This window comes from Molothrus ater, chromosome 16, assembly GCF_012460135.2.
Source record: "Molothrus ater isolate BHLD 08-10-18 breed brown headed cowbird chromosome 16, BPBGC_Mater_1.1, whole genome shotgun sequence".
In the NCBI taxonomy this organism is placed as follows: domain Eukaryota; kingdom Metazoa; phylum Chordata; class Aves; order Passeriformes; family Icteridae; genus Molothrus; species Molothrus ater.
The window spans coordinates 2,182,600-2,194,305 of record NC_050493.2 but is presented as its reverse complement, the minus strand read 5'-3'; the positions used below and the strand labels follow the sequence as shown (position 1 = coordinate 2,194,305).

Genomic DNA, 11,706 nt, shown 5'->3' with positions numbered 1-11,706 from the left:
ACCTACAGCACCAGCAAGGTCCTTCACCCCCGCGGCCGCTCCCTCCTCATCCTCCGCTCTCCCAAGACAACGCTAGCACCGGGTGAAATTAAAAAAAAAAAAAAAAACAAAACAAAAAACCCCCCAAAACTGGGAAAGAAACAAAGAGAAAAAAGCGGCTTAAAGCAGGGCAGCGAGGAGCAGGGAGCCTGGGCCGAGGTGCGGTGCCTGGCTGCGGTTGCAGCGAGGGAAGGCAGCGCTGTGCCCCAGCCTCCTGCGCATCCCGGCTCGGCTCTGCCGGCGCGCACTGCCGGGCCCGGACAGGTAACAGCAAGAAGTGAAAAGAGGAAAAGGAAAAGAGTGATTCATCCCTCCGCCCTGCCCCACCTGCAGTCACATGCTGCCTTCACACATTCCCTGCCCAGCCCCATTAACTCTTTCGGCTGATGCGCCCGCGGAGCCGAGCCCGGAGCCCCCGGGAGGGTCCTGGGCGTCTCCAGAGGGCTTTGGGTGTTTTGTATTTTCTTTTTTTTAAATTATTTTTCTTCTTCTTCTTTTTTTTTTTTTTTTTTTTTTTTTAATCTCTCCCCTGAGATTCCCCTCTCTCCCGATGTGCCGGCTGGTAAGTCAATATTTTCCAGGAAAAGAGCTCTGTCCTGTGGTTAACCCCTCCTGTGCTGGAGTGCTGGAGCAGCAGCTTGGAGCCCGGCTGGGGAGCAGCGAGTGGGAGCTGCCAGAACACTTCAAAGCTGCACTGAGGCAGGTTTAGACTGGATGTTAGGAAGCATTTCTTTGTGGAGAGGGTGCTCCAATCCTGGAACAGGTTTCTTAGAGAGGTGGTCAAGGCCTCAAACCTGTCAGTGTTTAAGAGGCATTTGGACAATGCCATTAATTTTTTTGGTCAGCCCTCAATTGGTCAGGCAGTGGGACCAGATAATTGTTGCAGGGCTCTTCTAAATGAAACCATTTATTCTATTCTGTCCTGTCCTGTCATGTCCTGTCCTGTCCTGTCCTGTCCCTTCTTCTACAGGGCTTGCAGCGTGGTCACAGTAACGTCACCAGATCTGGCTGTGACAGATTTCATTAATAACTGTGAGATGGACCAAAAACCCCACCCTGGATTCACCAGCTGGTGCTCACAAGCCCAGAAATGTGGAAGCTCTCTTGAGCTTTTCTCTTGGGAGCTGAGCTGAAGACGAATTTCAGGAATTGGGGTCAGATTCTTGCGCCAATGCAAAAAAGGGAAGTGCCATGGGCTGTGTGTCTGTCCCTGGCGTTGGTGTGGCTCATCTGCATTCAGAGCTGGATAAATGAGGGCCCTGCCTGAGTCAGGTTCCCGGGGCAAAGCCGCCTGTCTGGCCGGGTGCCGGGCCATCAAAGTGCTCCTCTCTGCAGGCACAGTGGCCCTGCTCACCCCACCGTGACAAATCCTGCGTGGGCTCGTGCCCAGCCCTGGCCTGGCCCGTGCAGGAGGTGGCAGCAGGGCTGGGGGACACAGGAATGTGACAACAGTTTGTTGGGATCATGGAGTCACTGAGGTTGGAAAGGATCACAGGGTCCAAGCCAGCACTGCCAGCTCCAAGAGTACACCATGTCCCCAAGTGTCACATCAGCTTGGGGAAGATCCAGGTGTCTGGCTCCCAAAGAATGCCAGCTCAGGAGGTGCTCCAGCTGGAGCTGGTGACTTTATAGCTGACCCTGAAGGGATTTCCCAGGGGTGGGATGACAGCCCCAGGCCGTGGCCTGACCAGTGACCGGTGCAGCAGAGACTGGAACCAAACCTGGGTGTTTTAGGTGAAATCCCAGCGCTGCTGGCTGTGATGGGGACAGCAAATGGGACAGAGGTGAGCACTGAGCCAGCAGCCAGGACCTCTCTGGGTGTGATGGGAGATGGCCCAGATGGGTGCTGGGCTGTGGGTGTGTGGCGTGGCAGGAGCGTGTTGTGGTTTTGGCCGCCTCAGCCGCTCACTCGAGGTGTTTTTATTGTGCCAGGAGATTTATAGACTCTTTCACGGGGTGTGTGCATTAATGATTTATTGCATGTGGGGTAAATGCTGCATCCCAGCCATCCTGCGCTGTGTGCTGGCTCTGCTGCTGGGGGTGGATTGGGGTGGCAGAGCCCCACACCTGCAGCATCACCACCTGGTCCTCACCTGGTCCCCCATCTTCCCATTCCTCACCCCACATGGTGAATTTAGCCCTGAATTGGGCGCATCCCCTGTTTGCAGGCTTGGGCTGCTGTGGCTGAGCAGGTTGGTCCTCGTCATTCCAGGCGTCCCCGGGTGGATCCAGCTGGACAGGCAGCGCCCGCTGCAGACACGGCCCCTTCCTGCAGATGGAAGCATTAATTACAGGGTCCTAACTAATTTTCCATTTTTAGCAGAGGGCCTAAAAGTGAGGCAGAGGGGTATGACACTGAGCTCAGCTCCTGGCTCGGGGGCTCCTGCTTCCCACTCACTCCGAGGTGCCACCAAGTGTTCACTGGTAGAGCTGAGGCCTGGGGCAGGCATTTCAGCTGGAATACAACATCCAGACACTGCCTTGCCCTTTGGAACGTTTTCCACCCTCCAGCCACCAAGGATTTGCATGGAGCCGTGCACAACGTGGTGTTTTAGAGAGGGGAATCTGAGGCACGGAGCTCTGAGGGCAGCTTTGCTCAGGGCTGCTGCAGGAAGGAGTCACTGGAGCCTCAGCGCTGACTCTGACCTCAGGGCTGAGTCCAGGCTGGGCTTTTTGGCATCCTTGGGATGTGCTGAGCACGGCCTGTGGTCTGCCCACAACCGAGTCGTGCTCCCAGCACGCCCCACGCTGCTTTGTGGACAGTCCCAAGGTGTCACCAGCGGTGTTTGGGACAAACTGGGAGGCTGAGGGCTGTGCTGGTGGAGGTCACCAGGCAGGAGAAGCAGGCCAGTGCTGCCAGCCCTGTGCAGGGATCACCAGTGCTCGTCCCCGTGCTCCTGCCTGGGCGGGTGCAGCCCATCCATATTTATGCCTGACATTAATTTCCATTCATTTCAATATTTTATGAGCGTAACAATTAAAAAAAAAAAAAAGAAAAAAAAAAGAAAAGGGTTCAGCGCTCGTTGAGACATAGAAATAATTGGGTGTTGATGGTCCTGGAGCTCTGCCATGCAAATCCCAGGAGCTGCTGGTGCTGCCCATGCCCAGGAAATTGCCACAACGGTGCAGGAACCCCGTGGGTGGGGATGGGCAGTGCCTGCCCCGGGGCTCTGCTGCCTCTGGCCACAGCCCCGGGTCCTGCTGGGGCTCTGGGGATCCCCCCGGGGCAGCTGTCACTGGGTTTAACTGGGAACGGATCCAGCCAGCACTGGGCTGGGGTGGGCAGCAGAGGGTGAGGGGTGGGATGGGCGCTGCAGTGCTGGAGCTGAGGGTGGGAGTGGGGAGAGGCAGAGGTGGATTTTCACCTCTGAGGTGGGATGTGCTCCTGGCTCCTCCACCGGTGTCCTGCCAAGGTATGGGCATGGTGGCCATGGCAAAGGGAAAGGGGGCAGGAGGGGGTGAGGGGGTGCAGGGCTGGTTCCCACCCTGTCAGGAGTCTCAACAGGTCACTTTGCTCTGTCCCCCAGACCCCATGGCCTGTGTGGACCCTGAGGAGTGCACCTGTGAGTATGGGGCTGCTCCAACATCACCAACCCCAGGCTGGTGGTGGAGCTGATGTCCAGGGGTAGGTGGGTGCCAGGGGGTGACCCCATTCCCACTGGGATTGCTGCACCCTGGGGCTGCTGCCAGGGTTTGGATGTTGGGGGGGACCCCAGGGATGGTGTGGGAGGGTCTGTGTTTGGGGTACCCCAGGGATGGTGTGGGAGGGTCTGTGTTTGGGGTACCCCAGGGATGGTGTGGGAGGGTCTGTGTTTGGGGAGACCCCAGGGATGGTGTGGGAGGGTCTGTGCATGGTGCAGCCCCTCCGAGGGTCGCTCCAGCACTGAGGTCAGGGGATGTGAGCCCCCGAGTGCAGTTGAATGTTCCCAAACTCCATCCTCGCCCCGGGGGAGATCCCAGCCTGTGGCTGCAGAGGGGTGGGCACCATCCCGGGGTTATCCCCTTCCATCCCTCCCGGTTCAGCCTCTCCCGCAGGGCTGATGATGGCGGTGATGATGGCAGCGCTCCTGTCATCCCCTGACCTCCCTCTTCACCAGCAGCAGCAGCAGCAGCATCCTCCTCCTCCTCCTCTCCTCCACGGACACCTGCAGGGAGCTGCCCCTCGTGGGCAGGCACTGACCGGGGCTCTCGGGGAGACCCGTGGGGCCGGCCGAGCCTGCAGAGCGCCTCCACCCAGCCTGGCTTATGCAAGGAACACAAAACCCTTGGATTATTTTATGGGTGAAAGCGCTGGAAATGCAGACGGGGCGCTCGGTGCAGCCGGGTCGCGGTCACACACGGAGCTCGGGCGGTGACAGAGGGCAGTGACAGAGGGCAGTGACAGAGGGCAGTGATAGAGGGCAGTGACAGAGGGCAGTGACAGAGAGCAGGACAGTGACAGAGGGCAGTGATAGAGGGCAGGACAGTGACAGAGGGCAGTGACAGAGGGCAGTGACAGAGGGCAGTGACAGAGGGCAGTGACAGAGGGCAGGACAGTGACAGAGGGCAGTGACAGAGGGCAGTGACAGAGAGCAGGACAGTGACAGAGGGCAGTGACAGAGGGCAGTGACAGAGGGCAGTGACAGAGAGCAGGACAGTGACAGAGGGCAGGACAGTGACAGAGGGCAGTGAGAGAGGGCAGCGCTGCCCGCACATCCCCGTTCACCCCCGGGGGTGCCCGCGGAGCCGCACTCAGCGCTGGGGAATGCCCGGCACGGTGCCACCGGCCGGGGAGACAATAACAGGGAGCGAATCTGGGTCAGGGCTTTGGCTGCGCTCTGCGGAGCCCTGGCCGGACCAGGAGCGGCTGCAGGAGCGGCTGGTTCTCGGCATCTCCATGTGCAGAGGGTGGGAAGGGGATGGGCGGCCATCCCGGGGAATGGGGGTCCCGCATTGTCCCGCGCTTCTCTCAGAGCCGGCTGAGCCCCTCCCTGGCAGTGGCTTGGCTGCCGGTGACAAGGGTGTGACAAGGCAGGAGAGCTTTCCCCGGGATGGATAATGAGTGTTTGCGAAGGGCTTTGCCCGCCCGGGGCGGGAGTCGCTGCTGCGGTGGATCCCGGGCAGGCTCGGGTGATGAGTGGGAGCAGGACGCTGCGGATTGCAGGGACAGAGCCAAGGAAATGTGCTTGGCAGGGAAAAAAAGCTCTGTGAGCTGCAAGTTTGAGGTTTTCCTCAGCGTGGGTTGAGTTCTGAGTAGTTGTCAGGGGGTCCCAACTGCCCCTGTGCCCATCCTGGGATCAGGGTTTGGGCTGGAAGGTTCCTTCAAGATCATCTCGTTCCAGCCCTGAGGAAAGGGCTTTGACTGTAGGGGGGGAAAGAGCTCCAAGCTCCCGGGCCTGGGGGTTTGAGCTGCAGGAGGTGGCTGTCCCCAGGGTCATCTGTCCCCTGCACTCACCGTGTTTCTGTGCCAGGCTCCTGCTCAGCCAGCTCAGCCACCCAAGGGACCCCGGCTGTGGCCCTTGGGGACACCACAGGACCCCCGTTGTGGGCCCGTGTCTGTGGCATCAGTGCCATTGTCCTGATGTGTGTCAGTGTTTTCTCTTATGCCTGTTTTGCCCTGGCAGCCCCTGGGGTGGGGAAGAGGTGCTTGGAGAGGGGAAAAATGAGGATTTGGGTGCTATTTTTCATTTGTTTGGGATGTGATGATTAAATCCACTGGTGCAGCGAGTTGGGTGTTCTGAGCACTGCATTCCCTGAGTACATCCCAGGGGGTGTGGGGGGCATTTGTGGGGGCAGAAAATCCCTAGGAGGGGTTTGGGACAGGCATTGGGATGGGGAAATGGGGGCTGCAAGGAATTAAAACTGCAGTGAAGCAGCACCTGCATGGAGGGATGGGACCACCTTGGCAGTGCTGGAAAAGGAGCAGCCACTCTCAGGGATAATACTCAAACACGTTTTATTTGCCCTAAATATAAAAATAATAGAAAAAAATAGAAATTTGCAGCTATGAACAGCACCCACAGGATGGAATCCCCCTGGACCAGCCTTCCCTGGTACCCTGAGTCCTGGAATTCCTCTGTGGAGTTGTGGATCCTGGCTGTGTCCTGGCTGCCTGCAGCCCTCCCGGAGCTGGGGCTTTGCTTACAGGGTTTGGAGAGGTTTCAAGGTTTGGGGTTTTGGGCTCACTCCCTCTGTTGCTGTCATCCCACTGGATTGTGCCTCTGGAAAAGGTTTTATGGCCGTGGTTGAACATTCCACACTCCCTCCCTGGAGAGCAGCACTGCCAGCCCCATCCCTGGGCTGGGGGTCACCAACCAGGGGGTCATGGACCAGGCACCATCCTGGGGACAAAGGGACACTCAGGCTGTGTGGGCAGCTCTGGTGAGGGGGGACAACGGGGCTGGGTCCTGCCCGGTCAGGGGCAGCGTGGTGAGGGTCACTTGTGGGTGGTCACTTGTGGATGGTCACTGGTGGATGGTCACTCGAAGGTCACTTGTGGATGGTCACTGGATGGTCAGTGGATGGTCACCTGTGGATGGTCACCTGTGGATGGTCACTCATGGATGGTCACTTGTGGATGGTCAGTGGATGGTCACCTGAAGGTCACTTGTGGATGGTCACTCGAAGGTCACTGGATGGTCACCTGAAGGTCACTTGTGGATGGTCACTGGATGGTCACTGGATGGTCACCTGAAGGTCACTTGTGGATGGTCAGTGGATGGTCACTGGATGGTCACCTGAAGGTCACTTGTGGATGGGGTGGACGTAGCTCCGTGGGAAGAGCCCGACACGGCTGTAGATCTTCCCCTGCCACCAGTTGGGGTCGGGGCAGCTCAGGACCTCAATGATGTCCCCCCGCAGGAAGGGCAGCTGGGAGCCCTCCTGGGCTGAGAAGTCAAACTGGGCTTGCACGAACCGGGGTCTCCTCACCTGCAGGGAAGCCGAGGGCCGGGGTTAGTGGGAGGAGAGGGGTCCCCATCTGCCAGCCCCTGGCACTGGGTGGCACTGCCTGGGTCCTGGTGGGGAGGCTGTGCCACCACGGGAGGAGGACGAGCCCTGGAATCCCTGCTTTGGAGAGACAGAAGCAAGGAAAGGGGAGAGTGGAGTGCTGGGGAACACCCCAGGGCACACAACTCCCTGTTCTTGCTGCTGGGACACCCAGGATGGGTGCCCAGGGCCCTTGGAGGCAGCTGGCACCCTCTCCTTCCCAGCTCCTTCCAGGTGCTGGAGCCTTCCCCATCCCAGCTCCCAAAGTCCAGTTTTGCAACCACTGCCCCAGGGCTTGGCTTTGCTGGGGTTTGGCTGTGCCCTGTCCTGGCTCTGCCACCTGCCCTGGGCATCACCCCTGGCACAAGTGACAGGGATCTGTGCCCTGCCCTGCCCTGCCCTGCCCTGCTATGCCCCTCTGAGCTGCTCCAGGAGCTCTTCCTCCCTGCAGCGCTGCCTGTCCCAGGCTGCTGCTCCCTCTCCTGCTCCTCACCCCCCTGAGCCAAAGGGGGCCAGCCAGGGATGTCCCTGTCCCTCTGCAGGGACACTGAGCCTCGAGGGGGCTCACACAGCGGTTTGGGACCCACAGCCCCATCCAAGGTGGTACCTCCTGGGTCTGGTCCTCGTCCCACAGGAAAATCTGCTGCTCTTTGGCGATCGTGGTCATCCTGTAGAAATCCACCAGCTCGTTGAGGGAGTTGAACTTTTCCTCCCAGAGGAAATATTTGCCATTCCTCTCCCTGAGCACCTTGAAGTGCTGGACCTGCTTCCCGTAGCTGCAGAAGGAGGATGGATGGATGGATGGATGGATGGATGGATGGATGGATGGATGGATGGATGGATGGATGGATGGATGTCACCCTGGGGACATCCTGGCAGCAGCCCCTGAGGTGGGTAAAGCCTGGGGGTGCTGGCAAGGCTGGGGTGAGCCCATGGGTCTCACTGCAGCCCTCCTGCCATGGTGGGGGTGATGGTGGCCCTGGGGTCACTCCTGGCCCTGCAATGAGGACCCACAGCTGAGCCCTGCTGCAAATCACCCCACAGGCAGCCAGAGCTCAGTACCCAGGCCTGGCACAGCGGGGGCTCAGGGGTGGCAGCATGCCAGCCATGTGGAGGGCAGGTGGCTTTGTCCAGGGCCACATCTGGGGAAGGCGTGGTGAGAGCTGCAGGTCTGGGCACAAGGCAGGAGGCTGCAGAGGCTGGGATTGTGCTCCTGTGCTGCAGGAGGACGGGGCAGGCAGGATGTCCCCTGCTGTCACCTCGCAGGGTGTGCCTGGGGTGACAGGTTGGGTGGCCCCGGGCAGGGGCGGGACCCGGCTGCGCTGCCGGTGACGCGGCAGAGAGAGCACAGCTCCCTCTCATTAGGGGCAGGAACCTCCCGAAACGTTCAATTAGGGATTAAAAGTGTGAGAAAGTGCCTGGCTGGCCTGGGGCCGCCCCTGCTCCCCAGGCTGGGGCAGGGCAGGGGTGAGATCCCTGGGGACAGGCTCTGGCCTTGCATCCCCGAGGATGCCGAGCCGGCCATCCCTGGGGATGCCGAGCCATTCATCCCTGGGGATGCTGAGCCCTGCACCCCTGGGGATTCTGAGCATTCCATCCCTGGGGATGCCGAGCCCTGCACCCCTGGGGGTGCTGTGTTTAGGGGTGTCCCCGCGAGGGCAGTGGTGCAGGGAGCAGGAAGCAGCGGGGATGGAAGCGGGGCTGTGGAGGGGAGGAAGGAGGGGAAGGTCCCGTGCGAGGCCGTGCTGGATGTGCTGGGGCCCCGGCTCCGCAGCCCCTCCGAGGTGGCCAGCACAGGGCAGGGTGCTCAGCCCTTGCCCAGCACACGCGAGGGTGGCCCCAAAGCGGGGGCTGCAGGGACCCTTCCCCTCCTGCCGCTTGTCCCAAAGGCATTTATTTACCTGACGGAGAGGGAGAACTCGCCCGGGGCGCTCTCGCTGTCGCGGATCAGGAAGGCTCCCAGGTGATTGCGCTGGAGCAGCCGTTCCTCTGCCAGGTGCCGGGAGATCCTGCCCGCGTACCACCTGCGAGGGGCACCGGGCTGAGCCACCTGGGCACCCCCGGGCACCCCCGGGACACCCCAGCCCCACACGCACCGAGGTTCCGGGAGAGGGGTCTGCATCGGGCTCCTCAGGGCGCTGCGACCCTCCCCCGGCTGTTCCTCCCTTCCCTCCCCCTCCTGGTTCACCCCGGCATTTTGGGGGGGCACCGCAGGGTGCTGTGGGCGCGCTGCCCCCTCCGCGTCACCGACAGCCGCCACCGCATCCTGTCACCCGCGCTGTCACCCGGCCCCGCTGTGCCGCCTGTCCCCTCCCTCCTCCGCGTCCCTTGGCCCCCGGTGCGAGCAGCCCTTCCAGGTGTGGGGCAGAAATCCCTCGGTGCCAGGATAAACCCCTCCTGCTGCACCGCCACAGGAGTGCAGGAGCAGAGTCCCCGTGGGGATGTGTCCCACCCCTGCATTTCAGGGTATTTCAGGGTATTTCAGGGTATTTCAGGGTATTTCAGGGTATTTCAGGGTATTTCAGGATATTTCAAGTCCCTGGGCTGGGGAGATTCTCTGCTGCTGTAAGAGCTGCCCGGTGAATGATCAGCCAGGGAGTTTAGCACAGAGCCAGCCCTCCAGGAGCTGCAGGAGGAGGCTGTGTCTCGCCCATGCCGGGTGTTATCCCGAGCTGCAGGAGCAGTGGGATGTGCCCCGGGCTGCCCCGAGCCCACGCGCTCGCTCTGCCATTTAAATGTGATTTACCAGGGGCTAAGGATATATCAAACACAGGTTCAGTCAGCGATGGATTAGGCTGGGCTTTAATAACGTGGTAATAGGATTGTGTTTAATGCAGTGATAATCCCATAACGCTTTGTTGTTCCCCAATTATCATTTATTCAGTGGCAGCTCGGTGTGAGGGTTGGATTTTTGGGGGTACGTGGGTGTGCTGCTGCCTCCTGTCCCCTCGGGCTGTGGTGGCACTGGCACTGACCCCCCCACCTCTGTGACTCAGCTTCCCCATGTGTGGGACTACCCTGGCTTGTTGTAAATTGGGAATCGGGATTGGTACTTACGGGTGTGGCTTGACCTTGATGTAGTTTTTGGGGACAAAGCCCTCGCGGCCGAACAGCTCAGCCTTGTACCAGTTCTGGTCATCCTCCATGTTGAGGATCTGAGGTGGGAGAGGAGCAGGGAGGTGTCAGCCTGGCTGCCAGGGGCTGGGTGGGACCCCCATTGCTGCCTCAGACCCCACAGCACCCATCAACCACCACCCCTGGGGAAAAGGGGGCTCTGGCAGCGCTGGCACGCTCTGGGGGCTTTGGGGTCACTGAGCTGGAAGGTGCCTGGTGTGTTCCCAAACCCCCGCCCAGGGAAGAGGGTGGGATCTGTCCCTGGAGTAGCCAGGATGGGAGCCAGGCCCTGGTGTCCCCCAGGAGGTGGCAGAAGGTGCTGACACCGCTTCCGTGTGACAACAACATTTTCCAGCCTCCCCCGCAGGGCCCGGGGCCGGCACAGCTGTGAAAACAGGATCCGAAACCCCGGCTCAGGGCACGGGGGAAACACGGCGGGAGGCAGGGCTGGCACGGCGGGTCTGGGGCTCCGGATTCCAGCTGGGATCTGCCCCCGTCCCCCCCGGGGGGCTCCAGGGTGCCAGGGCTCCGGGAGGAGCCCGAGGGGGATGAGCACATGGGCAGGGAGGGGGGGCCTCACTCCCCTTGCATGGCTGCTCCCCCCAGGGATGTTCTGAGCCCCTCTGGAGTTTTTTGGGACTCCCAGGTGGCATCTAAGGGCCGACCCTATTGCCAGTGCCTGGGTGTGTGTTTGGGCACGCTGCTGGATCCTTGTGACCTCCAGCGCCCCCCGGACAGGGAAAACGTGTCCCAGCCCCGAGGGGCTGTCACTGAGCACAGCTGGTGGCACTGATACCCACAGAGGCCACATGCCATGTCCCAGCTGGGGTGTCCTTCTCTGAAGTTGTGCCTGGTGGCACAGGCAAGCAGGGAATGCTACTCCACGCTCCCAAATCCTCGAGGCTGGCTCCTTATAATCCACAGAAAGCCCCAGAAGCTTTAAAGTCAGCGATAACGAAAGCACCGGTGTCACCATGGGCCCGGTGACATCCGTCCCACAAAACAACATCACCCAACCCCCCTCCCGGCTGGTCCCCTGTACCTTCAGGGTGTCCCCTTTCTGGAAGGGCAGCTCGTCCTCCTCCGTGGCCTGGAAGCTGTACAGGGCCACGGACTCCATGGCAGAGGGGCTCTGCGGGAGGGTCCCGGGGGGCTCCGGGCTCGGGGCTGCGCGCACGGTGCGGCGGCGCCGGGGGCAGGAAACCGCGCTGATGTCAGCGCTGCTGCCGGGGCACCGGGCGGGCCCCGCCGCCGCCACAGCTGCCCAGATGTGCGGCGGAGGCGGGGGAGCCGTGCCAGCCCAGCCGGCTGCCAGGGGAGCCGTGTGGCCGAGGATGGCAGGAGAATTTGGCATTTGCCCCGCGGTGAGTGGCGGGCAGCGGGGCTGGGTGGAAAGGGGACGGTGATGGGCCGGGCACGGGGTGAGGATTTTGGGAAGGGTGTTTGGAGAGCACGGGCAGTGCTGGTGGGGGAGTCACTGCTTGAGGGGCCTGGTGGGAATGGTTGTTCCAGAAGCAAGAGAATGCTGGAGGCGGGTGGATGCACACACCTGGTTTAGCTGGAATTCAGAGCGAACCCTTCTGGCGC

At 61.0% G+C, this 11,706-nt stretch overlaps 1 protein-coding gene across 2 annotated transcripts; it reads right to left on the bottom strand.

The window, feature by feature from the left end:
* Positions 1 to 6,569: 6,569 nt before the first annotated feature.
* GRAP (GRB2 related adaptor protein) lies at positions 6,570 to 11,239 on the bottom strand. 2 transcript variants are annotated; one of them, XM_054516553.1, is made up of 5 exons: positions 11,093 to 11,239; positions 10,063 to 10,160; positions 8,907 to 9,029; positions 7,613 to 7,781; positions 6,570 to 6,948 (listed from the first exon to the last, which is right to left on the bottom strand). In XM_054516553.1, the coding sequence occupies exons 1-5, from the start codon at positions 11,237 to 11,239 to the stop codon at positions 6,763 to 6,765; spliced, it is 723 nt and encodes a 240-aa protein (XP_054372528.1). In that variant the 3' UTR covers positions 6,570 to 6,762. The 2 variants fall into 2 exon arrangements, with proteins under 2 accessions (XP_054372528.1, XP_036248373.1); XM_036392480.2 differs by having other exon boundaries at positions 8,907 to 9,134; positions 11,162 to 11,239.
* Positions 11,240 to 11,706: the final 467 nt, after the last annotated feature.

Bases quoted from the DNA above. Each gene is read 5' to 3' on its own strand.
- GRAP (XM_036392480.2), bottom strand. From the start codon at position 11,239: ATGGAGTCCGTGGCCCTGTACAGCTTCCAGGCCACGGAGGAGGACGAG. The intron at 10,161-11,161 runs GTACAGGGGACC...CTCCCACCTCAG, and splicing joins AGAAAGGGGACACCCTGAAG to ATCCTCAACATGGAGGATGA. The intron at 9,135-10,062 runs GTAAGTACCAAT...CAGCGCCCTGAG, and splicing joins ATCAAGGTCAAGCCACACCC to GAGCCCGATGCAGACCCCTC.